This window comes from Neofelis nebulosa, chromosome 5, assembly GCF_028018385.1.
Source record: "Neofelis nebulosa isolate mNeoNeb1 chromosome 5, mNeoNeb1.pri, whole genome shotgun sequence".
Taxonomy (NCBI): Eukaryota; Metazoa; Chordata; class Mammalia; order Carnivora; family Felidae; genus Neofelis; species Neofelis nebulosa.
The window spans coordinates 113427162-113455108 of NC_080786.1; the positions used below are offsets into that span (position 1 = coordinate 113427162).

A 27947-nucleotide genomic window follows, 5' to 3' on the forward strand; every position below is an offset into this window, starting at 1 on the left:
AGCCGCTGCCCCGCCCGCTCGCGGCCGCGCGCAACAGGCCGAGCAGGGTGAGTGGAGCGGTGTTCGCTGGCTACCCCGCGCCGCCGGGGGCGGGGTCGTGCACGTCCTGTTGGGCCTCCGAGCGCTGGTGCGGGTAGGGCCTGGCGGGTGGCCTGAGAGCCCAGTCCCCCGGACCCTCAGAGCGGCCGGGGCGGCCTGGTGGGCGCTGGTGCTTTTGGGACCGGGGACGCGCGCCGACGCGGTCCATGATCCCGGGGACCGGGGCAGGGAGGACACGCCGGGTCTGCTGCTGCCCGGATGCGGGAGTAGGGTCACGAATGGCTTGAGCACCGAGAGTGGCCCACGTGGGCCGCCGGTGGTCTGGAGACTGGGACGAGCGCGCGGAAAGTTTGGAGGCTCCGCCGGTAGGGTGACGCCCGCCGGGGAGCGCGGCCTCCACGTGGGTTGTGCCTCTGGCGTCAGGTCGGGCCTAAGAGACAGGCTTTACTGCTGGGAGCCCTGCAGCCCGGGCTACGGGGCGGGGGCGTCGCGGCTGTCTGGTCCCAGCCTGACTTTAAAATTACAGATCCCTCTGCCAGTTCACTCAGCAAGTGTTACTAGTTCGGCAGCCCGACAGTGGGTTGTCCAACAGGTTCGTGAGGCCGGCTTGCTCACTGCGTGTTCAGGAAGCAGGGGCCTGGGAGTCCACTGATGAGCTGTAAATTCGGCGCCAGGCCATTGATTTCCCTGGACTCACGTTTAAATGGAGGAGCCTGACTTATCCAGCTTTTGCCACCATCGCTTGGATAGTTTTTGCCTCTCTGGCCTCATCCTTCGTAACATCGTGCTTACCACAAGACACGGAGGTGTTGTAATCTATTTTCTTTTTAAAATAGGACTAAAAGGGTAACTGCCAATCACAGCATTAGGTCAACAGGAGAACGAGTTTTCCCTCCGGATGAACATTTCTGTTAGGCAGAAAAGGAATATTTTAGGTCAGGGTGGGCTGGGTTGCTCAGTGGGTTAAGCATCTGACTCTTGGTTTTGGCCCAGTTTATGATCCCAGGGTTAGTGGGTTCAAGCCCCCCATTTGGCTCCATGCTGACAGTGTGGAGCCTGCTTGCGATTCTCTCTCCCTCTCTCCCTCAATAAACAAATAAACCTAAAAAAAATATTTTAGGTCAGCCGAGGCAACCTCCTTACAGGTAATATTTCTGTCAGGTGTGTGTGTTTAATTGAGCAGAATTTGACTAATGTTAATGGATCTAAAATTCCAATGGAATATTTCCTGTGTTAATGTAGATTTTTAGGACCCAGCACGGGAAGTGCTTAATCTAGTAGGCTTGATAGGGAGCCCAGAAATGTGCAGGTGAACAAGTATTTCTGGTGACTACACAGTAAAAAGCACTGCTCTGAAGACTGTAGAGACATACCTCCCTCTGGTTGGTAATAACCACTGCAGGCTAATTTGCCTTTCAGCTCTGACAGTGCGGTTGAATACCCAAGCTACAGCTGCCATCAGAATTATCCCCTTTGAATAAACTTTTCCTCCCAACTCTGTTTTGTGTAAGGCTTTTGAGGATTTTTCTCTAATATATATAGACGATGAAAAAGGAGGATAATTCATTCAGCAAACATTTCTTGGGGACCTATGTGCCCTATTCTGTGCTAGGCTCTGGGACCGTGCAGATGGCTGTTCCCCAGACGAAGCTGTGTTGACTTTTTGTCGGTGAATATTACTACAGAAAAGAAGGTTAGGACACTTAAGGATATAAAGGCTCGGTTTATATTTATTGGCTGTAGAATGGATATCAGTGGATTTTATTGTAGAGTTTTAATCCTTCAAAGTTCAGATCAGTTGGTGTTTTTTTTTTTTAATCTGTGGGCAGCTAGTAAAATATGAACCGTGACTCTTTTTACACTAATGCTTATAGTCAACTCAGATTGAAAACATTTGTTTTTTTAAAAATTGGAATAATAGATATATAACAGTTTCAGGTGTATACCATGATTTGATATTTGTATAAATTGTTAAATGATACCAATTGCTTTTTTTTTTTTAAGTTAATGTTTATTTTTGGAAGAGAGAGACAGAGTGTGAGTGGGTGAGGGGCAGAGAGAGAGAGAGAGAGAGAGACAGAATCAGAAGCAGGCTCCAGGCTCTGAGCTGTCAGCACAGAACCCGACATAGGACTCGAACTCACACAAGTGAGATCATACCTGAGCCGAAGTGGAACACTGAACCAACTGAGCTACCCAGGCCAGTTGCTTTTTTTAAAAGCCACTAATTGCTTTTTTAAAGGCTGCTTTTTTTCCTGTAGCTTTATAAAAATATTTACTCTAAACTTCTGTTTGGGTGGTCTGTGAGGTTTCTGGGCTGGACGGTATTGGCTTTACTTTTCTAGACAAAGGTTTTCCTTGTCTCATTACTATATTTCTTAGATATTTTAGAAAACAATTTTTTTAATGTTTATTTATATTTGTGTGTGTGAGAGAGTGAGCAAGTGAGCGGGAGAGGGGCAGAGAGAGAGGGAGACACAGGATCTGAAGCAGCCTCCAGGCTCTGAGCTATCAGCACAGAGCTCTATGTGGGGCTTGAAGTCACGAGCTGTGTGAGATCATGACCTGAGCTGAAGTCAGATACTCAACTGCTGAGCCACCCGGGTGCCCCTAAATTTCTTAGATTCTAAGATATGCTTTTTTACTTTTTCTGAAATTGTGATGCATACTAAGATTTTTACATGTTTAATGTGATAGGGTATGTCATCTGTTCTCCACTCCCCAAAGCTATTAAAAAGAATGGTTGTCTTACAATATGAGTAGTGTGAGAATCAGAGAAATAGTTTATTTGCCCGGTAATCTCTAAGCCAGGTTCCAATTAACTGAACCTTAAATCATTTCAATATGAAGGCAGACAAGAAATGATGCAACTTTTGGCAGTATAAATAGTGAAATATAGATTCTAACAAAAACATTTGTTATGCAGTGCTGGGTTTATTATGTTAGTGATCGTAGATAGGAAAAATGCTTTAAGTGATTTTTTTTGGCTTAGGTAGGCTTAAAGAAAGGCCTTTCTTTCAGCGGCATCTTCCTGCTGTCCACATCCCTTAAATAAATTTTAAACTGACCAATTGTGAGAGATAAGAGATGTGTGGCTGAATATGAAATTATGTTTTCATTATAGGGTACCTTAATGGTAACAAACCTTCTGAACCAATTTAACACTTTTTTTTTTTTAACGTTTACTTATTTTTGAGAGAGAGTGAGTGAGTGCAAGCAGGGGAGGGGCAGAGTCGGGGGAAAGAGGATCCTAAGCGTGCTCCATGCTGACAGCACAGAGCTCGATGCTGGGTTCGAACTCATTAGCAGATCATGACCTGAGCTGAAGTCAGATGCTTAACCAACTGAGCCACCCAGGTGCCCCCAATTTAACACTTTAAAAATAGTGAGCAATGTGTTAGGGGGATCACTAAGACCATCCCTCGGTTCAGTGATCTACTAGGACTTGCTGATTTATTATAGCAAAAGACCAGGTGCTTAATTGGCCCAGCAACTAGTTGTGACAACTCGTGTGAAATGTTGCCAGCCAGAGAAGCTCATCAGACACTCAGAACTCAGGGTTTTTATTGGGGACTGACATAGGCACCCTCTGCCTGGCACCTACCAAAATTCCAGACTCTGAGAAGGAAAACAGGTGTTCATTATAAACCACATTGTGCAAACAATTAAGGCAGAGTGAGTCACTCTTATCAGTTAAAGGTGGTGGAATGCTCCTGAAATCTGAGTTCTCAGACCTTAGCTATAGTCGGGCCTTTCAAAGGATGGCTGGTAACTCTTCTGCACAAGCTGTGCTTTTTACTGTGTCTTCATGTCTCCTTGCATTTCTGCATCACATCTGTGTTCCAAGTATTAGCAATACTTTTGTTCATGGAAGCCTTGATTCTTTAATTGAAAAATCACACTGGCTGGGAAGCTTAAAAGGTGTGCAGAACATTTTCAGAAAATGTCTCATTGGTGACATAGCCAACACCAAAGTTTGTTTTTTTCTTAGCTTAAGCCTTCAGTCCTCCAATGCAAGCTTTTAGGGTCAGTTTGTACTTGTTTTCCACCTCCGTCCATCAGTTTGTACTTGTTTTCCACCTCTGTCCATCCATTTGTACTTGTTTTCCACTTCTGTCCTATGTGACCTACCAAAGGCACTTGATCTGAGCTGTACAAAAGTTTAGCAGCTAAAATGAGGACACTAGAGTTGTATATTTTGATGTTTCCACTTCCTGAATTGTTCAGTTTATATTTGGGTTGCATTCCAAAGGTTCATTTGTAAATTGTTGCAATGTGTAACACAGTGTTCCAGGTGCTTACTTGCCAGGCCAGACCACTAATTCTACTCAGTCCACAGTGTAGCTGAAATACAGCTTAGTTATAACAAAAGGGCAGAAAACAGTGTTCTTAAAATTTTGCTAGCAGTACAAAATAGAAAACTGTGATATCTATAAATAAGTTATTGGTCTCTGGGAAAAATCGTTCTTTGTAAGTGCAGTGTTTCTTAGCCCTTCTTTAAGAATCAGGTGAGCACAATGTGCCCGCACCCAAATATATATTTATATAGAGAGATGTAGACACACAGTTTGAAATAGGATCTTACAGTTTCTGAAAATTCATGTAATTTGAAATACCATTCTTGAACCCCAGGTGAAGAACACCTGCATTATTGTAAGTGTGACGGTAGTTGTGGTTTGGGGACAGTTCTGAGAGAGGCTTGGCGGGGCTTGGGATTGTCACTCCTCAGATGTGTTCCATGGACCAGCAAAAGCATTGTTACCCGGGAGCTTGTTAGAAATGCAGAAGGCAGTGCTAGAAGGCGATGTCTAGGTGATGTTGGTATTGTGTCTTAGTTTAAAAGTTAAAGCTTTTTAAAAATGGGGCATAACTGTCTTTAGCCTTTACTTTGTAGTCTCGAACTCGTTTGGTTTTTTTAACGGGGGCGGGTTTTCTCATAAAGTAGCAGTTTTCAGGGAAAAGCTGGGAATCAAAAGTGCGGAGGTTCATGTGGTGAGGAAGACTTGGGAGCAGCAGCTTCTTGTTCCAGCCACCAGGTGACACTGGCCCAGGGCACCTGGGCTGCCTTCCTAACAGTTGGGGGTGGTGCTGTGGTAAGGAGCACCTGGCGGTGAGCCCCTGTTGGTAGTTCTCGAGGCGAGTGCCTGTAACTCAAGAGTGCGTCTAATTAGATTTGGGACCTGGTGCTGATTGAAGCCAAAGTCAAGATTTTAGACTGCTGTGTCAACGGCCACAGGCTAAAACTGTGACTAGGAACTGCTTAGGTGGCTGAACCATTTAATTTGGGATCATTATAGCTCCTAACAAACAAATGGTGACTTTAACGATTTAGTGCCTATGCCCGAGAAAAAAAAGTGCTTTCCTTTAGATGAATATGTAATCTGAGTGGTGTTTGAGGCTGAATCCTCTCTGGGATGATGTGGTGTTGGATTAAGGCTGTATCCCATCCTGGAGGAAAGGGCTTTGACTTACAAGTGCTCATGAAGGTGGCATGGTCACACGAGTTGTGTGTGCGCCATCTGCCACTGCTAGAACTCCTGGTGAACCTAACCACGTGTGCTTTGTTCTCTGGTAGGTGCACCTCGTCACTGCTTTGTCTTGAAGACAGAAGTATGCCGAAGAAAGCAAAGCCCACAGGGAATGGGAAGGAAGAGGGGTCTGTTCCCTGCAAGCAGGTGAAGATAGAGGCAGCTGGTGGACCCTCCTCTATTTTAAATTTTGAAAGCCCCAGTGATCTGTTTGAAAGTTTAATCTCGCCCATCAAGACAGAGACTTTTTTCAGGGAATTCTGGGAGAAGAAGCCCCTTCTTATTCAGAGAGATGACCCTGCAGTGGCTACATATTACCGGTCCCTGTTCAGGCTGTCAGATCTGAAGAGTCTATGCAGCCGGGGTATGTACTATGGAAGAGACATAAATGTCTGCCGGTGTGTCAATGGGAAGAAGAAGGTTTTAAATAAAGATGGCAAAGTGCACTTTCTTCAACTGAGAAAAGATTTCGATCAGAAAAGGGCAACAATTCAGTTTCACCAACCTCAGAGATTTAAGGTAACAGGTTCTCCCTATTATGGAATCGTTAAATGTATTAAAGTGCTAACATTTGGCCACAGGTCAGCTCAGGGGTGAACCTGTGATGAACCTGCCAGTCTGAGAAGAGATACCTCCTGTTTGCTCTTTAAATGCATTCCAAATTAGGAGACCCTGTGTTATCTTTTGGCTAAACCATTGGAATCTCCCAACAACTCAGGTGGACATGATTAGATGTCATCACACTGCAAAAACTCTATTGCAAGTTTATAAATTATTACCCCTTCAGGAGCGTGTTCTGTGGGCTGTTTTATGTTTTGGTATATGGTAGACCTTTCTATTTGGTCATTATAAATTAAATTATAATTAAATGTCATTATAATATAAGGCGTGATAGTGTCGAGGTGATCATTTTCTTCTTGAAGTTACTTCCCTTTACTGCTGACATTCTAGCTAAGTAGAGGCTTTACAGCTGTGACCGGATCAAGGACCGGATGCATGTTCAAGAAAGAGACTTCACCCTTATTAACAGCTGCTTAGGTGGCATTGAGGAGCTGGGTCTTAGAACTGTTCCTGGGGAGACAGTCATAGATGGAGGGTAGCTGTGATTTGCAAGTCTGGGAGACTGGCTAACTTTTTATTCTGTATCAGTGGTTAACATTTGAGAAATACTTGGCTTCCTTTCTGCTCAGTTTCTGCTTTATAAAATGCAGTCATAGCTTATCTGCTTCTGTAGAGGTTTGAAATCTTTACATGACAGGTGGCCCAGAAGGATTGAGGGCGTATTCTGAGTTCAGAAATTCCCTTTTGTGATCCATGGCTGAACCAAAATGGCAGCATGGGAGGAGAAGGAGAGTGGTTCCTAAGGCTCCATGTTGAGGATTCTGGCTGTGTGATGGCTCCTGGGACTTTGTCATCAGTTACCAGTAATGTTTCCTATGATTGAACTCAGTTGCTTTGTTAGAGCCCATTGGCCAAATCTAGTGAATGCATTTTGCTGTCTACATAAAGGATCTTGAACCTGTTTCTGCTCTGGAGAAAGGGTAAGTACTCTTAGATGTTCCAGTACAAGTCCTAATTTCAGATATTCCATCTCATGCAATCATAAGAAGTTGAAATGTCCCTAGGTTGCCAACCTTTTGGCCCAAACACCCAAAAAGAACTTATAAATCACTTGCCAGACCAAGTCATGATTTGTGTTCAGGAAATGTGGACACCACAGTGCTTCTCTCTTAGCTAGTCCTTGACTCTTCTCTTGGTTAGAAGCAACACTTCTTAAAATGTGTGTTTTACCACACTCAGATATCACCTCACGCCAGTTAGAGTGGCCAAAATGAACAAATCAGGAGACTATAGATGCTGGAGAGGATGTGGAGAAACGGGAACCCTCTTGCACTGTTGGTGGGAATGCAAACTGGTGCAGCCACTCTGGAGAACAGTGTGGAGGTTCCTCAAAAAATTAAAAATAGACGTACTCTATGACCCAGCAGTAGCACTGCTAGGAATTTACCCAAGGGATACAGGAGTACTGATGCATAGGGGCACTTGTATCCCAATGTTTATAGCAGCACTCTCAACAATAGCCAAATTATTTTTTTTTTAATTTTTTTTAACGTTTATTTATTTTTGAGACAGACAGAGCATGAGTGGGGGAGGGGCAGAGAGAGAGGGAGACACAGAATCTGAAACAGGCTCCAGGCTCTGAGCTGTCAGCACAGAGCCCGACACGGGGCTCGAACTCACGGACTGCGAGATCATGACCCGAGCCGAAGTCAGCCGCTTAACCGACTGAGCCACCCAGGCGCCCCAACAATAGCCAAATTATGGAAAGAGCCTAAATGTCCTTCAACTGATGAATGGATAAAGAAATTGTGGTTTATATACACAATGGAGTACTACGTGGCAATGAGAAAGAATGAAATATGGCCCTTTGTAGCAACGTGGATGGAACTGGAGAGTGTGATGCTAAGTGAAATAAGCCATACTGAGAAAGACAGATACCGTATGTTTTCACTCTTATGTGGATCCTGAGAAACTTAATAGAAACCCATGGGGGAGGGGAAGGAAAAAAAAAACAGGTTAGAGTGGGAGAGAGCCAAAGCATAAGAGACTCTTAAAACCTGAGAACAAACTGAGGGTTGATGGGGGGTGGGAGGGTGAGGAGGGTGGGTGATGGGTATTGAGGAGGGCACCTTTTTTTTTTTTTTTTTTCCAATATATGAAGTTTATTGTCAAACTGGTTTCCATAAAACACTCAGTGCTCATCCCAAAAGGTGGAGGAGGGCACCTTTTGAGATGAGCACTGGGTGTTGTATGGAAACCAATTTGACAATAAATTTCATATATTGAAAAAAAAGAAAAACTTTAAAAAAATGTGTGTTTTAGACATCTAATAACTATGAACATAAAAGGTCAGTGAAGTTGATTGTATGTGATTGGGTCACAAACCAGTACAAAGTTATTATTTGGCACATGTATGGTGTCCTTAGTGGCTGTCACATCTGTACATTAGAATTATTTTTGGCTTTTCTCTGCTCATCTCTTAAGTCCTGTACATTTCTCCTCTCTGATTCCAGGTGGGCCAAACACTTGTACTTGCTTTGCCCCATTGACTCTGTTCTTTGGCCAGGTTTATGACAGTGGGAAGGATGAGCTTTCTCAGTCTAAACTCCGCTCCCAGGATAGACTGGGTTGCACCCTGCCATTTCTCTTTCCACCAGTAGAGAGACCTATAGGAGCTGTGGGAGCTCATCCTCTTATAGTAGAATCTCGGTTCTAAATATTTTCTGAGAAGGACTAGTGTTGTATATTTAGGAATGTGCATGTTAATATCAGGATTGAAAAAGTCTAGAGATGGTTTGTCAGTAGCTAGGTTGGGAGACTGTTTAGTGGACAGTTAGTGCCTTGTTTTTTGGGGTCTCAGTATGTGCACAACTTATTATTCTAGTTGGTCTGGAGGTGAATAAGGAGGAATCAGAAAGCCATAAGTTGTTTCCACTCCTGCTTTGGGTAATCCATATGTCAAAGGTCTGGGTGAGTTTACCAAATACACGTGTTCACTTGAACCTTCTAACAGACATTTAAGATAGAGCATTCATTGTGGTCTGCATCTTACATGTGAAAAAAAAACAGGTTCAGAGATGTGACTTTTTTGTAACTGCTAAGTAAGCACTTCCGACTCCAAATTTGAGGCAGTTTCATACCATACTTTTAAAGATGTTATCTGAAATGTAGTAGGGCTTTGGTGTGTGTGTTTTTGCTTTTCTCTAGGTGTACCCGTGAGCTTCTCTGGTCTTAGCAATTGCATTCAGTTTCGATTTTGTGAGTAGGTCAGTGGAGAGAGGAGGTTGTCCCCAGCAAGGGGAGAGGCTGCCACCTTCCCTTTTCGCTGCTCTGGGCATAGTTGCGAGTCCTGAATTAAAGAAGACTGGTTTCAAAAGAGCCTTGTTTGTGCCTGAGTCAGTGTTGGTGAGGCAATGTAAATAAGTTTGCAGGTAAGTTGTTTTATGCTGTTCCCCAACAACCTTGGGGGAAGGAGGTGGAGTCCTCGTTTTACAAATAAAGAAGCGAAAGTCACTTAGTTTGTAACTGCATCTTGGATTGAGGTGCTTTGTCCTGATCTCTTTCTACTAGGCTATACTTGGCAGATTCAGAAGCTAAAGGTTCAGGAGAAATAGGAAAATTGTGCAATTGCTAGGATTTTTGTAACCTTTAACAAGAAAGGAGACATATACGTATCAATTATAGACCCAGATGCTTGGGCTGGGAACCATAAAGTCACCTACATGGTCCTGAGATACCTCTCAAGCCATTAGAAAGAGAAGCTTTGGTTTTCTAATGGTTTCAGTCACTGTATAAATGTAATTACAGAACCAGGTCCTGCTGGCCCCTCCCTGGTATAAATTAGGCTTCTTGGGAGCTCTCTTAACTCTTTGGAGCTATTCAGAAGCCATTAAATTATTCTTCCTGTGTTAAGTAGAACCCTTGAGATCTTGGGTATGTGGAACATAATAGCTGCAGCATAAAGACTTGCTAAGTGAGTAAGAATGTGTCTTTCCTCTTATTTCTAATATACTTTTCACCTCTTCTCCTATCCTCCTTTCTTTTTCAGGATGAGCTTTGGAGGATCCAGGAGAAGCTAGAATGCTACTTTGGCTCCTTGGTTGGCTCGAATGTATACATAACCCCTGCAGGATCCCAGGGCCTCCCACCCCATTGTGATGATGTCGAGGTAAGAGGAAGAAAATTGTTCTCTTGGGGCCTGGGTTAGCTGTCAGGGTTCAGTTCAGCTCTCTGCCCTTCTTGCTGTGTGGTCTTAGAGATCCTGACCTCACCTAGATGTTGGGCCAAATTAATCCCACCAAACTGGCTTCCTGCTCATTCTCAAACAGGAGAGATGGTTTCCAGCATTACTAATATAAAGAGCTACATATCCCTACAAAACAGGTATTTCTTGAATCTGTCCACAGAAAAGCATGAGTGGCTTTTTCTGTAATTTCACAGCATAAGGGTTTTAATAAAGTGAGGTCACAAGTAATCTTTACATCTGCTTTCATTTTATCCTTTTTCTGGAGCTGCCAAAAATGGATAATTTTTTCCATTTGTGAAAATCTTGGGGCAGCTTGAATGAAGGTCATGGTCTCACTTAAACACTGGCACCTTGACAAGTGTTGCTTCACTCTCATGTGGCTGCCAAAAAAGGTAACTCTTTGGCTTGGGCATTTTGTACTTTTATTTTTATACTAATACAGTTATTAGTAAAAAGTCTCCTTTTTCCCCCCTCTGAAGGCAATTTGATAGCAATACATTTCCCAAAAGTTTTTGATTTTGTTTTTAATATTTTAAACAGAGCTTTAAGATATCTTTGGCTGAATGAAGAATAAAAAACTTGATGTTTTCCTATCTGCCAAGGATGATATTCAGGATTTTAGGCACCATGAGTAATTTCTAAAACTTGGCTTTTCCCTCAGAGATTATGGGCTTTGTTGTCTGATAGAAGACTTAAAGGAAGGAGATAGTGGGATATAAAGAGCCCAGTGAGGCTTTATTACACTGAAAAGAATGAATATCCTTCCAGTATCAAGGTTCATGATGACCTGTTTTTTTAAAAGTGAAAAGCAGTAGTGGCAACTTTTATTCAAGTGTAGAGTGAAATGCAACACTAATCTCTCATTTTTATTTTCCATCTGGAATGTGTAATTCATCGAAGCCCTTGGCGGGGCTAATACCCTAGAACCGCTTTGCCTCATGAGTTGTCCGGAAGCTGACATTCCCAGGTCCTGTGGCTCTCTGTAGGTTTTCATCCTGCAGCTGGAGGGAGAGAAACACTGGTGCCTTTACCACCCCACTGTGCCCCTGGCACGAGAGTACAGCGTGGAGGCCGAGGACAGGATTGGGAGGCCGACACATGAGTTCACGTTGAAGGTACGGGACCTCTATCACGGGAGCTGCTCGTGAGACAAGTTCAGGTCTGGGGTTTAGTGTTTGTGTGATGATGGTCCTCAGAATACGCGCAAACGTGGGAGGGGGGAGGGTGGCTCTCACTCGAGCACGTGCAGCTTGTAAAGGAGACTTGGTGTTTGCGTGTGTAGAACTGAGCTGAGGAAATGTTACATTCATTTTCCAAACAACCTGTCTTCAAATATAACCCAAGTTCCACAGGAATGGATTATGAGCTCGGTGACTACTGACTTAGAAGTGGAAGGTTTGGCCTGGGGCAGCTTCACCAAATCTAAGAGAGCAGTCAGGACTGGGCTGTAGCTTGCTCAGGCAGAGCACAGCCAGGGGCTTCTTAGTTTTTTTGTTGGTAGAATGCTAGCATGACCCACTCTCCTCCTGATTGTACAGTAGACCCTCTCTGCACTCCCCCTCCCTCCCCCTGCATGTGTAGCCACCAGAAGAATAGTAATAATGAAAGGTCTTAAGGAATCTTACTCCAGGAAGCCAGGTGGCTTGATCATGGCGGCAGGCTCGCCGGCATCTTGCTACAGAGAGTCTGTCTTTGAGCAGTTAGCCTGGGTGGACTCGTAGCCAATCCCTAGCAGGTGAGATTGCTGAGAAAAAAATCTTAGAGGGATGAGAATAGGTCCTTAATTCAACTTTACATATTGAATTAAGATACCATAGTTAGCTCAAACCATTCCAGAGATTCTACCAACTTGATGTATATAGTTACTGTTTTTGCATTTCTTGTGTCTTGAATTTATCACTAGTTATAATTACTCAATGCCTTATGGACCTTTCTTGATTTTAAAAAGTTTTCCTGCCTGCCTGTACCTAGGAGAAGCAATCTCCTTTTTTGATGTGTGCTTATATTACAGGAGATTTGAATAGACACAATAAAGGTATCATTTTTTTAAGTTCTTGGTCAGCAGTCAGCAGACCATGGCACATGGGCCAGAAATAATGGCCTGCTGCCTGTTTTTATAAAGTTTACCGGCACACAACCATATGTATTCCTTATTTATTGTCTAGGGCTCCATTCACATTGCACCCATAGAGTTGGTTGGTTGCCACAGAGACCACATGGCCCATGAACCAATGTTTACCATGGAGCCCTTTACAAAAAGAGTTCACCAACTCTTGCTCTCCATGAAGCATGTTTAATAGGCTCTTGGTTGATTATTTTTAGGGAAAGATTAAGCTATCCATGGTCTCTGAGGCCCAGGCTGAGTTCCTTAGCTTGATGACAGCCAACTGGTCCTGCCCAAGAAAGTTAGTCTTTATAGTGGTCTTCAGGTATAGATGATGTGGGTTCTGTGAGGCGGTGCTGGGAGGCCGGGATGTCATGGAGGGATGCCCATTGGTCACACTCATGAGGATCTCCATTCATTAAGAGCAGCCCTGAGTCTCCTAGGAGGAGAAAGGCAAGCATCAGGTACCGTAGGGTTTTTTCTCAATTGCACATTTATAGACATGTGAATTTTAAACCACCGAAGATCCTCAAATGAAATCTTGGCGTAAATGCTTAGTATATGAAACAGAAAAGCTGAGTCATTCTGGGTGGGGTGGGCATGAAGGCCACGACGAAGGTCATCACACCTGGGGTCTTGGGATGAAGACCACCCCTGTGATGGAAGCACCACTCTGTGGTTTTGGGGCCTGACACGCCTGGTTTTGAACGTAGCTGTGGTCGCTTAAGAGCTATGTGTTCTTGGGCAAGTTGTTTATGTCAGTCTCAGTTTCTCCTTTATTGAAAATGAGAGCATAATATTTACCTTGTAGGTTGTAAGAACTGAAGTTTTTTGTTTTTTTTAATATTTGTTTATTTTTGAGAGAGACAGAGTGTGAGTGGGGAGGGGCAGAGAGAGAGGGAGACACAGAATCTGAAGCAGGCTCCAGTCTCTGAGCTGTCAGCGCAGAGCCTGATGTGGGGGTTAAACTCAAGAACTGTGAGAACATGACCTGAGCCAAAGTCGGATGCTTAACCGACTGAGCCATCCAGGTGCCCTGGAAGGATAGGTTTTGATGCCTCCTTTACAATGAAACTCCTTGGAAGAGACGGCTGTATGTCAGTACATTTATTACTGCTTATCAAATTACCACAAATTCCCACAAATTCAGTGGCTTAAAACAACACACATTTAGTTCTGCGGTTCATCAGTCCAGAAGGGATTTGGTTTTCCTTGGCTGAAATCAGGTATTGGCAAGACTGTTCCTTCCAGAGACTCTAGGGGAGAATCCATTTCCATGCTTTTTCTAGCTTTTAGAGACCTCCTGCATTCCTTGGCTCACAGCCCTTCCTCCATCTGCAAAGCCAGGAACATAGAGCCCAGTCTTTCTCATGCTGACATCTCTTTGGTTCTCTCCTCCTGTACCATCTTCTACTTTTAGGGATCCTTGTGATTACGTCGTACCTGCCCAGATAATCCAGAATAATTTCCCTCTCAGCAACTTTAATTCCATTCACAGCCTGTTCATATCATCTATATTCATAGATGCCGGGGATTAGGCCACAGACATCTTAAGGGACCCTGCCCAGTCTTCTCTCCTGCTCCTGGGAACACCTCCCAGGAGGCTCCCGCCCCTGCCCCCAGACTTGCTCCAGGACCAGTCTCCCCAAGGTTACCAGGGGCCACCACGTTGTCAAGTACAGTGCTTGCCTCCGAGTTCCCATCATTCCTTTTTTTAAAGTTGTATTTATTCTGAGCTAGAGATAGAGAGCATGATCAGGGGAGGGGCAGAGAGAGAGCGAGAGGGAGAGAATCCCAAGGAGGCTTCGCATTGTTAGTGTAGAGCCTGATGGGGCTCGAACCCACAAACCATGAGATCGTGACCTGAGCCGAAGTTGGACACTTAACCGACTGAACCACCCAGGTGCCCCCCTCTGAGTCCCCATCTTAACAGCCTCCTGTCAGCCTCATTGGACACAGTGGTTCACTCCCACCTTCCTCACTGGGGTTCTAGGATGCCAGCCTCTTTTGCTTCTCTTTCCTGCTTACTGGCTGTTCCTCTTCATTCTCTTTGGCTGTTTTATCTTCAGTCTTTGCACCTCTGAAAGTTAGGGTGCCAGGGTTTATTTCCTGGATCTCTTTCCTCAATCCATACCCACTCCCATGGTTTTAAATTCCCTCTAGAGGGGCTGAGACTTCAGGTCAGGTCATGACCTCACGGTTTGTGGGTTCAAACCCCGCATCTGGCTCTCTGCTGTCAGTGAGGAGCCTGCTTTGGATCCTCTGTCCCCTCCCTCTCTGCAACTCCCCACTTGCTCTCTCTCAAAAATAAAACATTTAAAAATAAATAAATTGGGGCCCCTGGGTGGCTCACTCGGTAAGCGTCCGACTTCGGCTCAGGTCATGATCTCACAGTTCGTGAGTTCGAGCCCCACATCGGGCTCTGCGCTGACAGCTCAGAGCCTGGAGCCTACTTCAGATTCTGTGTCTCCCTGTCTCTCTGCCCCTCCCCCACTCACACTGTCTCTCTCTCTCTCACAAATAAACATTAAAAAAAAATTAAAAATAAATTCCCTTTAGACTGATGTATTTGCAATGCTATGTCCTGTCTTTAGCCCACATCTCTAAACTCCTATCCAACTGCCTACTTAATGTCTCTACTGGAAAGATAAAACGTGCCACAAACTTAGTATTCTGCAAAGCAAACTCCCATTTCCTGCTGTTCCCAGCCTTCTTTCCTGTAAATGTGACACATTTTCCTGCTTGTTCAGGATAAAACCCTTGGATGTGGATTTATACAAAAGCCTCGTATCTGGTATCCCCTTTGCAGGCTTTTCTGACATGACCATAATGATCTTTTGAGATCCATTGTACCCTTTGCCCAGATCTACAGTAGCTTTCTATTAAATCCAGAATAAAAGCCAAAGTCTTTAAAACAGGCCAGAAGGTCCTGTAATCCAGCCCCTCTGCTGCCTTCTCACTTAACTTCCCATCATTTCCACCCTCACTGCTCTCCTGCCACATGGACCCAAGCACATTTTTAACCTCAGGACCTTTGCCCTTGCTCTTCCCCCTGCCTGGAATCCTTTTGGCCCAGGTAGTCACTTGGCTAGCTTGCTCATTCTCTAAAGTCTCAATTGAAATGTCAGTCTAGCAGAGTGAGGTTTTAGCGCCCATCCTGGATAACAGTGGCATCTCTTACCCCAGGCACATCCTGCCCACCATCTCCATATGCATCATTCATGTCTGTCTTCTGCTTCTTTGTCTTCATTGCACTTACCACTGCTTGACATTATTTACTGCTTTATTTTCTGCCTTGCCCCACTCGAGTGTTTTTCTCGTATTCATTGTCTCTTCTCTCTTCTTAAATGTTTGCTCTCATCTCAAATGAACTACAAAGGGGCAGGTCTTTGTTTAATGCTCTAACCCCGGTGCCTCGCATCTTGCCTGGCGTGGGAGGAGGATGGAGAGGGGTTAACCAAATGTCTGTGGGATGAATAAATAAATGAATGAATGAATGAATGAATGAAGGTCTCATTTGGAGGGTGGTGCAGAGACACTGAGCAAATGATAGCTGTAATTGTGAGTCAAGCATTTGCTTCAAGTGGTAATTTCCCTGTCAGTTTGGTGTCGTTCAGGGTGAATGAGCCCCTAAGAGAGCCCTTATGAATATATTTAATTGTATACTGTTTCTTTCAAAGGAAAATCTTAGCGTTAAGGAAAGGGTTTTTGGTTTGTTTGTCTTTTTATCTGCTGTCTCTTGAGCCACACCTCCTGGGCTCTTAACCAGAGTCAGACTGCTTCCCGTGTTGCAGACGGGAGGCATGCGGCTCTCAGGATTGCCTCTCCTCCTTAGGCAACTGCTATATGGAATGTTTCTCGTCTGGGTGGGATTGGGGAGGAAGTAGCTTCAGGAGTGATTTAGGAAGGATATTTCTATCCCCTGGCTTGGGCGAGTCCTAGGACAGGATGGAGGCGGCTCACCTGCCCAAGAGGGGGACTGATCTTCAGTTCCATCTAGTTTTTAGGTTCAAGGGAAGGGTTACATGGTTTTTCATCTAGTCATCCAAACATTCATTGAGCCTCTATTATACACCTGATGCTTTGGGAGTTCAGGTTCTGGAGGACACACGATGGACCTTGACCCTCCCTGGAAGAGCTCACAAACTTCCTGATGGTTGATGGGGGAGTGGCAGGTAAAATAGTACTTACGGTACAACCATCTGCCTATCACTGTTCCAAGAGCTCTGGATATGGCATCTCCTTTAATCCTGAAAATAAGTCTGTGAATTTTGGGCCATTGCCTCCATTTTACAGGTGAAGGAACTGAGACTTTGGTGGGTTAAATAATTTTCTGAGGTTCCTCGCCAGTAAATGGCAACGTCTGTATGACTCTAAAGCTTCTACTCTTGACTGCTGGACCCTTCAGAGGGTGGAGAGGAAGGGTGCAGGCTTCCCAGACACAGGAGGTCACCTGCTTGATCCCTGGATTGGGATGGGGCAGTTTCAAGTGTAACTGGTCTTGGCTGTGAATAAAGAAGGGGACTTCGGGTACTGAAAGCCTCTCAGGACTGGGGTTCACAGTGACAGACTCACAGGCACAGTGAAGCTAGACTAATGGGACCCCAGGAGCCCAGCATACAGACCACCCCATGAATCAGTAAGTAGAAGGTTTCTAGAAGGGAGAACTGAAACTCAGAGCCTATTTTTGTTTCTTCAAGACAAAGGATTGAGAAGACCTCCTCCTTATTAACTCCCTCCTCCCTTTTCTTTTTCTTCCTTTAGCCGGGTGATTTCCTGTACTTCCCCAGAGGGACTATTCATCAAGCGGACACTCCTCCAGGTCTGGCCCACTCTACTCACGTGACCATCAGCACCTACCAGAACAAGTATGACCCTCTTCTCAGCCTCGTGTCCCAGGGCAGCTCAAGTTGTGGCCCGGGGCAACCACACACAGAAGGGAATGAGGGAGTTGGCCACTACTGTCCTCCTTATCCAATCTCAGGGGTTTCATTCAGGCTTCCTTGCTAACTCCATACTCCTTTAGAGTCTTCTCCCTGCCATCGCCCCGTCGGGGATTCCTTCTGGGAACGCCATGAACATTGGGATTTACCCAACGAAGACTCGAAAATTTGGGATGAAAGAACCATAGTTGTGGGTGTGGCAGTGTTAAAGATGCCAGGCTGGACTGGTAGTCTGTCTCTTTTTAAAAATCTTTTATTGCAGTAAAATATTTACAACGTAGTATATGCCACTGTAACCATTTTTAAGTGTACAATTTGGTGACAGTAATTACATTCACACTGTTGTGTAAGCATCACCACTATCTGTTTCCAAAACATTTCATCACCCCAAACAGAAACCCTCGTGTCCACTGAAACCTCTGGATCTCTTTTAAGGTTTCTGTCTTTTATAAAAGTTCATGAAGTTATGTAGGAGAGGAAGTCTGGAACAGTAAGACCTAAACTCACATGTGCTGAAAACAGTTCTAATTAAAACTGTGTTGCGTTTCGGTGAGTGCCTCCTCACAGGACCCAGGCAGAAGCGCCCTCCCTGTGAGTGATTTCTGAACAGCAGCAACCTTGCTAGTAGTCCAGACCTCCTTGAAAGTCATTACCTTATCGCAGCCTGCAGGCACCAGCCGCTGTGCTAGTTGCTGGGAATGCAGGCCTGTTACTGAAGGGTCTTTGAGAGAACTTGCAGTCTGGAAGTCGGGGCAGATTCCATCATGGGTCTGCAGGGGGAACTCTTGCAGCATAGAGGAATGCATTTTGCCAAGCTGGGGCATCTAGGAAGGCTTCAGAAATGACTTGACACCCAAGCTGAGTGAGTCTCAAAGGATGAGTAAGTAGAGGTGGGTCAGAAGGTCAAAGTAGGAGAGGCATTCTAGTCCTGACGGACAGCCAAGTCCCCTCCTACCTTCAAAGCCATAACTTGCAAAACAAGTTAGTAAGGTACTTCCACTTCCTCATCTGGGTTTTCTGGGTGAAATTAACCCCTGCGTTTAAGAGGCTGCTCAGAGGAACTTGCTGGAGCCTGGCCTAAAGTTAGTGCAGTCCTTGCCCACAAATAGAAGGCCAAAGCTTATGAAAAATGCCTTTGTCACTGTGGCTAGGCAGATTCTTGGGCATGGCCGGGAACAGAAAGTCACCAAGGCCAGCTTAAGAAGAGCGGGGACAATTGAGGGAGTGAGATTGTAGGAAGTGGAAAGAGCCAGCCACAGGGAGGCCAGAACCTGAAGTTCAGTGTGGGTACAAAGTACCTCTGGGCCTTGACAGCCAGTTTGGCACCATGAATGCCCATGTAGCTTCTGGTGTCCCGCCATTAATGTTACTCAGCTCCTCCCCCTTTCTGTGATTTTCTGTCTTTTGCATTTCACTTACTGGCCCCGACTGGTTTCCTAGTAATTGGTTTTTCACGTACTTTGTTGTCTTTCCTCATCTTCTGTTCACTCATAACATTGACTCACCATAAGCCATTATTAGGTTTCTTGTCTGACCTCCCTGTATCTCAGTGGACTTAATAGCTTTTACTTTTGCTAAACTGTTTCCTAGTTCCAAGAGTGAAGAGCTAGTGGGCTCTTCCCTGGGTCCCACCCATGTCTTTGGTCAGCTGGGGATGTGGATGGACACCATGACTGACGTGTGTAGGTCAGACTCTGACCTGAGCCTTTATCGGTGGTGCTGGGGCTAGAATGGGACAAATTTAACTCAAGAACCATTGCTCCCCAGAGATGTCCCTGTGCTTTGGTCCTAGTACTCTTGAAGGCACTGTGGCAGGGTGAGGATTTCGGGGCCTTTTCCTAACACCTCTTAAGGGTAGCTTTTTTGGGAATTTTTGGGACCTCTGTGGGACAGCAGCAGGTTGGTTTGGCTATTTTACCAAAGTGAACCCCTCAAGAGTTATTAACCTCAAATTCTGGAAAGGCCCAACATCCATTCTGACTCTGAAAAGAGCACAGAGCTCTGGTTAGCTGCAGTTAATCTCTTCATGAGCTACTGCCACATGATTTCACCTATGGCCTTGCAAAAGGAGCTTATTTTTGTGCTGGTGAAAAATCTCCAGGAGGAGGTTCACGCAGTCAGATCTGTGAGGTTGGGTGTAACGTGAAGTTATAAAGTGGTGAAGATGCCAAAGGGTGGACATCTTAGGGAAGGTGTCTCTGATGTGGCTTTTGTCTTCGTTTGCCACTTTTCCGGAAGGGAAGCATAAAAGTGTTAATTTTGCTTAGTGGGTGAGAAGCAAAAGTCATACTGTGAATTTCCATTTTGCGCGTAGCCAGCAATTTGAAATCTGGTTACACTGAGGAAAATTTTAAACAGCTAAGAAATGTTTAAAGAGAGCAACCCCACAGAGCATTTCTTACAGTGGCACACATTTGGGAGTGAGCCAGTGGTAAATGCCCCAGAGAAAGCACAGGTAATTGAACACCGATGCTCATCCCTAAATGTTATTTTTGGCCATTGGATTCTACCCTTCTATCCCAGTAAACCACTGCTAGAGTTTCAACAAGTTGCAAGTTGACTATTTTAAAATTGTTGATGTTGGATATTTTACTGGGGAAGAGTGCCCCTCTATTACAAGGGAAAAAGGAAAATGTAGCGTCTAACAGTTCAGATGATTACACAGTCTAGGGATCTTACGGTTACCCTAAATGTATCTCTTTTGTAGTTTTTCAACATAAACATTTTTTATGTCCTATAATTGTTAAAATCTCCTACAAAGCTCCTCTCATAGACACTTGTGTTATAGTTGAAGACATTATAAAATATTGGTCCCTTGAACTTCCCACTTAGACTGTATATGATTGTGTGGTATCTTTAGGAAAAATTGTGAATAAAGTTTAGCTTCCCACTTTTAACTTTCCACGTGAGTGTCTGGGAAAGGCGGGGAGAGAAGATGTGTGATTGATGAAGGTCTTTTAAAGTTTTTTGTGCTGAGTAATGTCAAATTAATTAAACTCACGATGCCTGGGGAAGGGAAGGAAGTTGGAATGCCCTTTGTAGCTTTGGGATTTACTCTCGAAATCAGTGTTTTTTGTAAATTCCGTGTGTGGTCTGTTTTCTTTTTTGGTGCATGTTGCAGTTCATGGGGAGATTTCCTTTTGGACACCATGTCGGGGCTTGTGTTTGACACCGCAAAGGAAGATCTGGAGTTCCGGGCTGGCATACCCCGGCAGCTGCTCCTGGTGAGGAGCGAAGGCGGGTGGGGGGAGTGGCAGCCCAGGCTGGCGGAAGCCGTTGTCCCCCTCGGAGGGACCCCAGGATCCTTCCTCCCACAGGATTCAAGCTTGTCTCCTGGGCTGACGGCAGAGCTGGGAGGTTTGCAGAGGAGGGTCGTGCCGCACGGGACGTGGGACCCAAAGAGCCTAGGGTGTTGTGCAGACAGCCCTCTTTCCATATGTCATGGTGGCAGTAGCAGGCGCTGTGAGGACGCTGGCTGAATAAGTGGTTGAATAAGTAAGACATGTGGCTAGGAGAGCCATAGATTGATTGCACATGATTAGTTAGGAGAGACCCACAGGAGATCCTTGGGGTACTTGGGTATTCCTGGCTTTCCTCTTCATCCTTGTTTTATGTTTGAAACAGCAGCACTGTTAGGCTAGTTTTCCGGTGACTGAATTAGTGCTAAGTTGAGCAAAGGTTACTTTCACTGTCTGAAGCAGTCACCTCAGGATGATGAGTTGGCTTTCCTAAAGGCAGAGCTGAGACTGCACCATATTTCTAGGGATCCCTCTTTCTAGGCAAAATCCTGACAATTGATCTTGTTTTGGCTAACAAAAGGCAGCTTATGATGAATAGTGGTTACAAGGAAATAATGGGGTATTCTTAAACACACTGGTTGTCCCCTGCCCCATACCCCCAGAAGCGTCATGGATCTTCGTCTGTACTGGGTGATTATGCTCAGTGTACTACTTTGGAGACCAGGACCTGGGCAGTAAGTCTTGTTGGAGTTTGGGCCAGCACTCACTTCTCTTTCCAGCAGGTGGAAGCCGCAGCGGTTGCAACAAGATTAAGTGGCTTTCTGAGGACCCTTGCAGACCGCCTGGAGGGCACCAAAGAGCTGCTTTCAGCAGACATGAAGAAGGATTTTGTTATGAACAGACTCCCCCCTTACCATATGGGAGACGGATCAGAGTTTTCAACGCCAGGTGGAGCTTTTGCTTTTCTTCTAGGTGGTTGGGCTGATGTGGGATATTTTGAGGCTTTCCTGGGTGGGCTCCTCTTTGGGAAGATGGAAAATAAGAAGCATCTTAAAGTTTATTTGAGAGAGAGGGAGAGAGAAAATCCCAGGCAGGCTCCATGCTGTCAGTGCAGAGCCCAATGTTGGGCTCCATCTCACGAAGCGTGAGATCATGACCTGAGCCAAAATCGAAAGTCCATCACTTAACCAATGAGCCACCCAGGTGCCCCAAGAAGCTGGTAAGGTGGATCTGGATCTGTCTTTGGCGTGTTATGTTTGGATAGGACATGCTGTACCTTTAGGCATCCTGCCTCCCAGCATGTTGGGGAGAAAGAGCCCTGTGATTGTGGGTGAAAAATAGGTGTATTTATGGGTCCTCTGGTACTCATCATCTTCAGGAAGTTTTAATAACTTGAACACTGAACTAATTCCAACAAGATGAACTCAGGGATGGGTAAAATGTTGCCACCAGCAGGTGAAATTTAAGAATGCCCAAGGTGGTCACCAACTTTCCCTAAGTCCCATGTGACTACTTTGGGACAGGTTTAGGCTGCAAATGACCTAACACTTGTGGATAGATGGTGATAGCGTATCATCAGTATGGCACTCCTGCAGGGGGACAAATGGGTTTAGGTTGCAACTGGGAAGACCACACACTGTTGAGGGTTGTGGGGCATCTCAGTAAAAGAGTGTTGGAAGGCTTTATAGGATTTGGGCTCTGGTTAGGTGATTTTTTAGGAGGGTTAAGAGAGTGGGGCTTTGCTCTGAGTTGGATGCTGTCAGAAAATAGGGAGTCTAATTGGGTCTTCTATAGGCAGGAGGAGTGAAAGGAAGCTGAAGTTGGAATTAGTAAAATGGGATCTGCTTCCCAGATTAGCAGGATGGGGACCTGTGGTCCTTTTGGAGGTTTGGACAAAGTTCTTGCTTTTGCCTGAGTTCTGACATGATTGTGGAGCGGTCCTGTTTTAGTCTGGCTCTCTCACAGAGGAGGGGCCTTGCTTACTGTTGGTGTTCAGGGGGACTGTGTTCAGCAGAGCACCGACACGTGGCTGTGAGCTCCAGGCCCAATCTCGGGCTGCTTGGTGCTTTCTCCATGGAGTAAGAGTCTCATTTTTACTAATTTTTATTAAAACCTTATTTATCATAGTTGAGAACCACTGAAATAGCCTCTAACATTGATTCAGTTTATATTTTTAGTACAGTCTTTAGGGGAAGTTTAGAATTAGTTTGGTCCTATTTAAAACAGATTTTTTTCAGCATGTATTTCATCTTTATAGAACCATTTTCTGAGTATCAGCTTATGGCACGGAATATCTTCTCTAAGGTTTTCCTTGTCTTAGCCATTATCGTCCATAAGGCTCTGTTCTTTCGAGACTCTTTAACCAGATGACCCTGTAAGATTAGTCTGTTTTTAGTGGCTACTTTTTCACTAAGTTAAATCTAACTTGGGAAAGGACTATTTTTTTATTTCTGTGAATTTTATTAGCTGGCTTTTATGATCTTATGCTTGACCTACATGGATAGAATAATTTGCTATGATTATACAACTAGTTGGTGAGATGGTGTGGTTTGAACGCAGTCCTTTCAGGGTCCACGTGTAGAGCAAGAGGCAGAGGACAGAAACTGGGGAAGGGAGTGTTGTGTGCAGAAGGCACGGTGGCCCTATTGTGACAGTTGTCATGCTTCCATGGTATTGTATACATCTAATATGCTTAACCATCTATCGTTACTGATCTGTTAAACATCTGCACTGGAAGAATGAGCTCCATAAGGATGTAAACTATATTTCAGTATCATTATAGATATAGGGTAAGCCAATACTTGAGTTGGAGGGTACCCCACACTTAGATTTTACCCACAGACAAGATTCAGCCTGGGTTTCCTCTTGTGAAGGTTGTCTTTCTCCCTGTGGGTCTTCTAGGTGGACAGTTACCAAGGTTGGACAGCACAGTGAGACTGCAGTTTAAAGACCACACCATCCTCACAGTAGGGCTGCATCAGGATCAGTCTGTGAGTATACAGAGGGGAGGAGGTTTCCTGTTTTCTCAGAACATTTCTGTCACGGGCCTCAGGTTATCAAATTAACAAACGGCCCCTGCCTTTACCCCTCATGCATCTGTCCTCATAACTTTGTGCCCTGGCTTTACATCAATCAGATGGTGCTTACATCTCACTGGGCCAGAGAGGCCTGCCTGTTGGACGTTTGGGGCTTGCCCTCATCCCCACAGATTCTCCTTTATTCCCCTCATGTGGGGATTATTGCCTGGTCTCAGCCCGTACTGCTGTTGCTCAGATAACTGCAGACCCTTGTTCATGCACCTCCCTCAGTCCCTCTCCCCTCCTGAATGTTGTCCAAATCTATCATTACATATGGCTTTGTGAAGGTTTGTTCTCAAAAAATCTCTATCTTGTAGATCATGGAGAAGAAAGTTGACATTCCGTAACCTTGTCACCTAATCCTATGGTTGCCAAAACCGGCTAACTGATCCTTGACTCTGTTGGAATTTTTTTTTTTTTTTGGAGAGTGAGTGCCAGTGGGGGAGGGGCAAAGAGAGAGGAGGAGAATCTTAAGCAGGCTCCATGCTGGGCATGCTGATTCAGGGCTTGATCTCACTGTTGTGAGATCATGAGCTGAGCTGAAATCAAGAGTCGGAGGCACAAATGCCTGAGCCACCCAGGTGTCCCAACTGGAAAAGTTTTAGAAGTTTTAAATTCCTGGGCTTCATCTGCTCTGGGTTGGAGCTTCTGTATTTATTAGTAAAGCTCCCTGGACACCATCCCCTGCCCTATGACTTCCCCCTCTTCCTTTTAATTCGCTATCTTGATAGGTACTCCATAAATGATTGGAGGGGGATGAGAGTGTGGGGCAGCTAGGTGTGTCTATAACCAGACTGTCACCGTCATCATGGCCAGACCTGGAGAGGACTGATTTATAAAACACACAGGAAAAAAAACCCTCAGAAGTATACACTCTTGTATTCCTATTTAAAAAAAAAAAAAAATCCTAGTTATTCTGATAATCAGTTTGAGACATTCTGTATCAGGCCAAGGTCTTTGTCCCTGATGTAAGAGGTGACCAGGAATGAGTGAGGGTTCTGATTAGGATGATAAACCCCCCTGTGTAGGATGGATAGGAAGGGAAGTTGGGACTATTTGGGAGGCTACTGTAATTGGAAGTTTTTATAGCTCCTGTGGCTGGTAATATTTGCTCCATGGTGTTCATAAATTGTCAGCTTATCTGTAACTGGGAATGTCAAATTCTGACATAAAACTGTGCTGTTAGGATCAAAGGAACAAACGTGTTTCATTGATAAGTTGATATGTAAACATTTGTTTTTTAAATTTTTTTTTTTTTTAACCTTTATTTTTGAGACAGAGAGAGACAGAGCATGAATGGGGGAGGGTCAGAGAGAGGGAGATACAGAATCTGAAACAGGCTCCAGGCTCCGAGCTGTCAGCACAGAGCCCGATGCGGGGCTCGAACTCACGGACCGCGAGATCATGACCTGAGCCGAAGTCAGATGCTTAACCGACTGAGCCACCCAGGCGCCCCAACATTTGTTTTTTAATTAAACCCCATTTCTGATGATGTTCTACCAGCTACACTCTTTAAAAAGTGCCTATTTGTTACATACAAATAGTAATCTGATTATAATATATACCTTGTATATAATCATTTTGTGTCAAAAAGATTCTTTACAGTATTCTGGGTGTTGAATTTCATTATTGGAAAACACTCCTAGTAGTCACCTCCTATTTTATTGTTGACAACCCACCCCTCCCCTTTTTTCTTTTAAAGGACGAAACTCAGGAAAAGATGATTTACATCTATCATTCCTTAAAGAACAGGAGAGAGACACACATGATGGGAAATGAGGAAACAGAGGTCCGTTCCAACCTAAAATGTCTTTCCTGTGATTTGGTGGTGGCTGGGAAGAATGTGTTACCTTTGATTTATGGGTGATGTGCTTTTTTATGATCGCAGCATGGACTTAACGTTTCACACAATTGACAAAGCCCTTGCATGGGGATGATGAAGCCAGACAGTTCTGTGATGTACATATACCAGCTTTAAAAGATACTAGCTGGGACTTGCAGCCTTGAAGGAAATGTGTAATGTAATAAATATGAAGCAGTGCAAATGACTATTATATAAACTAGGATGCCTTTCATAAAGTCTAAATTTTTATATGGGAATTGGCCAGTTCTGTAGGTTACCTAATTTTAAGGTTATCAAAAATGATGTACTGATAACTATAGAAGTTTTTTTTATGAAAGTACATTTTTTACCTAAATGGTTTGTCCTTTTTCAGTCTCATGGACTTCGCTTTCCTTTATCACATATGGATGCACTGAAGCAAATTTGGGGCCATCCAGCTGTTTCTGTCAAGAACCTGAGACTTCCTACAGATGAGGAAAAGGAAAATCTGGTGTTATCCCTCTGGACAGAATGCTTAATCCAGGTAGTCTAGTGCCTTTCCAGAATTGAGAATGGACCATCTGTTACATACGTATGAGAAGAGGAGGAGCAAACATTTATGTGCTAGGCAGCTTCTGTTGCTTTCAGTCAGCAGCCTGGGAATGGTTCTACAGCAGCTGTCCTTACAACTGTCCTTACCTAACGATGTGAGACCTCCCTGTTTCAGGAAGTTGGTTGGCCATGTGTATTACAGAGGCACATGGAGGAAGGAATGGCAGATGAAGTAGATGTCTCAGAAAGTAACAAAACCGTACTTTTGACAAACTTCTTTAATCCAGTGTGGTAGAAAAGGTACAACTCCAATAAATGTATCACTGAAATTTGAATGTCATTTACCTGGCTTTGTTCTTTGGAAGAAACAACTTCTTTAAAGAGCCTCACTGGCTCTATAAAAATCTTTTCAACAATTAAATTTTAAATTGGTTTTTCACAATGAAAATATACATACCTTTGTGTATACATAACCCCCCCCCCCCATTAAAATAAAGTTACCCCTATAAGTTTTATTAAATACTGCCAAACTAATGAGAGGCACTCACATCTATGGGCTTAAGAGAGTTTTACAACGCTGCTTCAAAGATGACAAAAAGCCTGAGAGTGAAGGAAAAAAAACTCAATATTTACATGGAAAGACCAAGTCTCTATAAAAAAAAAAATGCTCAGAATAGCGGGTCTTTGTGTTTAAACAATTCACTGTTATTTTATATTCTAAAGTGCTTATAGGGGGATATTTAAAAATATTGCTAGCAGATTGAATCTATATAAAAATAGGTGGTTTTTTGCTTTCTGGTAAAAGTTGGGGATGAGGTTCGGGAACAGCTGTCTCAATTTGTTTAAAACCAACTCAGGAGGAAAAAATACTAAGAACTAATTTTTAAAGGTGGTAACCATTACTTGATATCCAACCTGATTTTGCTTATAAATGGAAAGCTGAGTTTTCAGTCATTTTATTAAATAAAATGGTAGAGTCAAGGCTCAAATACTATTTGGGTTTTCATTTGAACATCTGAAATTTACTTCAGCAAAGAAAACTGTGACTAAACACTCCTTGAGGGCAGATCAGGCAGATTCTAGGACGAGGCCTCAGGACAGGTGACCACTGGTTACAGTCTTGCCACCCTGAAGGGTGCCTGTTATTACTACAGAGGAAAAGGATGGCCACAGGTTATTTGTGCCTTTTTTTTTTTTTTTTAGTTTGGCCACAGAAAATATGCCAGTACTTGAGCCTTTTTCCTAACAAAGCTGAGGTCCTCCCTGGGGTCAGTTACAAGTATGAATACTTAAGGTGCTTCTGTTATAAAAGCTTCAATAGAGAAGAACCTTTAAGGCTTACCTAAATACAGCAGCTTAATAGGAAGGCTTATTAAATATGTTTTCAGGTATTGCTAAAAAAGTTATCTTCTAGGAAAAGTACAACTTGACCTAAAGGAATCTGTTTTCCTCTGCTTAGCACTCACACCCATCTACTAGGAGGATCTTAGGAGAGAAAACACACACTTGATGGAGATCAAGCAGGAATAGAACCTTTCACAGAAATCAGAACATGTGTTCTTCATAGGAACACTGAATAGCTGGCAAGAACACTTTGAGCTTTTCCACGGTTAACAACAATGGTTTGGAACCTGGGAGAAAACCTTCTGCTCAGTGATGGAGAAGTCTGAGGACAAGGAGCTTCGTCTCTATGGGATGTGAAGTTCCTTCTTCCTTTGCTCTTTCATCGAGATGTTGCCAATTCTCTTACAATATTTCAATGTCCCATTTCTGTGTTTCTTCTCCCTCCAGGGGTTGATTTACAATTACATGAGTCTTGTCATAATAATTTCCTCC

General features: G+C 44.2%; 2 protein-coding genes across 9 annotated transcripts in view; one reads left to right on the forward strand and one right to left on the reverse strand.

Annotated features, from left to right (window-relative positions):
- Nucleotides 1-26446, forward strand: RIOX2 (ribosomal oxygenase 2). 6 transcript variants are annotated; one of them, XM_058731661.1, is made up of 10 exons: nucleotides 1-47; nucleotides 5615-6086; nucleotides 10177-10296; nucleotides 11361-11489; nucleotides 17243-17346; nucleotides 20543-20645; nucleotides 21440-21608; nucleotides 23562-23650; nucleotides 25440-25526; nucleotides 25954-26446. In XM_058731661.1, the coding sequence occupies exons 2-10, from the start codon at nucleotides 5652-5654 to the stop codon at nucleotides 26110-26112; spliced, it is 1395 nt and encodes a 464-aa protein (XP_058587644.1). In that variant the 5' UTR covers nucleotides 1-47; nucleotides 5615-5651; the 3' UTR covers nucleotides 26113-26446. The 6 variants fall into 6 exon arrangements, with proteins under 6 accessions (XP_058587644.1, XP_058587641.1, XP_058587642.1 ...); XM_058731658.1 differs by lacking the exon at nucleotides 1-47 and adding an exon at nucleotides 48-127; XM_058731659.1 differs by lacking the exon at nucleotides 1-47 and adding an exon at nucleotides 54-133.
- CRYBG3 (crystallin beta-gamma domain containing 3) overlaps nucleotides 26372-27947 on the reverse strand; it is a 131027-nt gene continuing 129451 nt past the window's right edge. For all 3 annotated transcript variants that reach the window (XM_058731653.1, XM_058731655.1, XM_058731654.1), the window contains one exon: nucleotides 26372-27946. In XM_058731653.1, coding sequence (XP_058587636.1) covers nucleotides 27858-27946 — 89 coding nt within the window. In that variant the 3' untranslated portion in view covers nucleotides 26372-27857. The remainder of the gene's footprint in view (nucleotide 27947) is intronic.

Bases quoted from the DNA above. Each gene is read 5' to 3' on its own strand.
- RIOX2 (XM_058731661.1), top strand. From the start codon at position 5,652: ATGCCGAAGAAAGCAAAGCCCACAGGGAATGGGAAGGAAGAGGGGTCT. The intron at 20,646-21,439 runs GTGAGGAGCGAA...TTCTCTTTCCAG, and splicing joins TACCCCGGCAGCTGCTCCTG to CAGGTGGAAGCCGCAGCGGT. The intron at 25,527-25,953 runs GTCCGTTCCAAC...GTCCTTTTTCAG, and splicing joins TGGGAAATGAGGAAACAGAG to TCTCATGGACTTCGCTTTCC.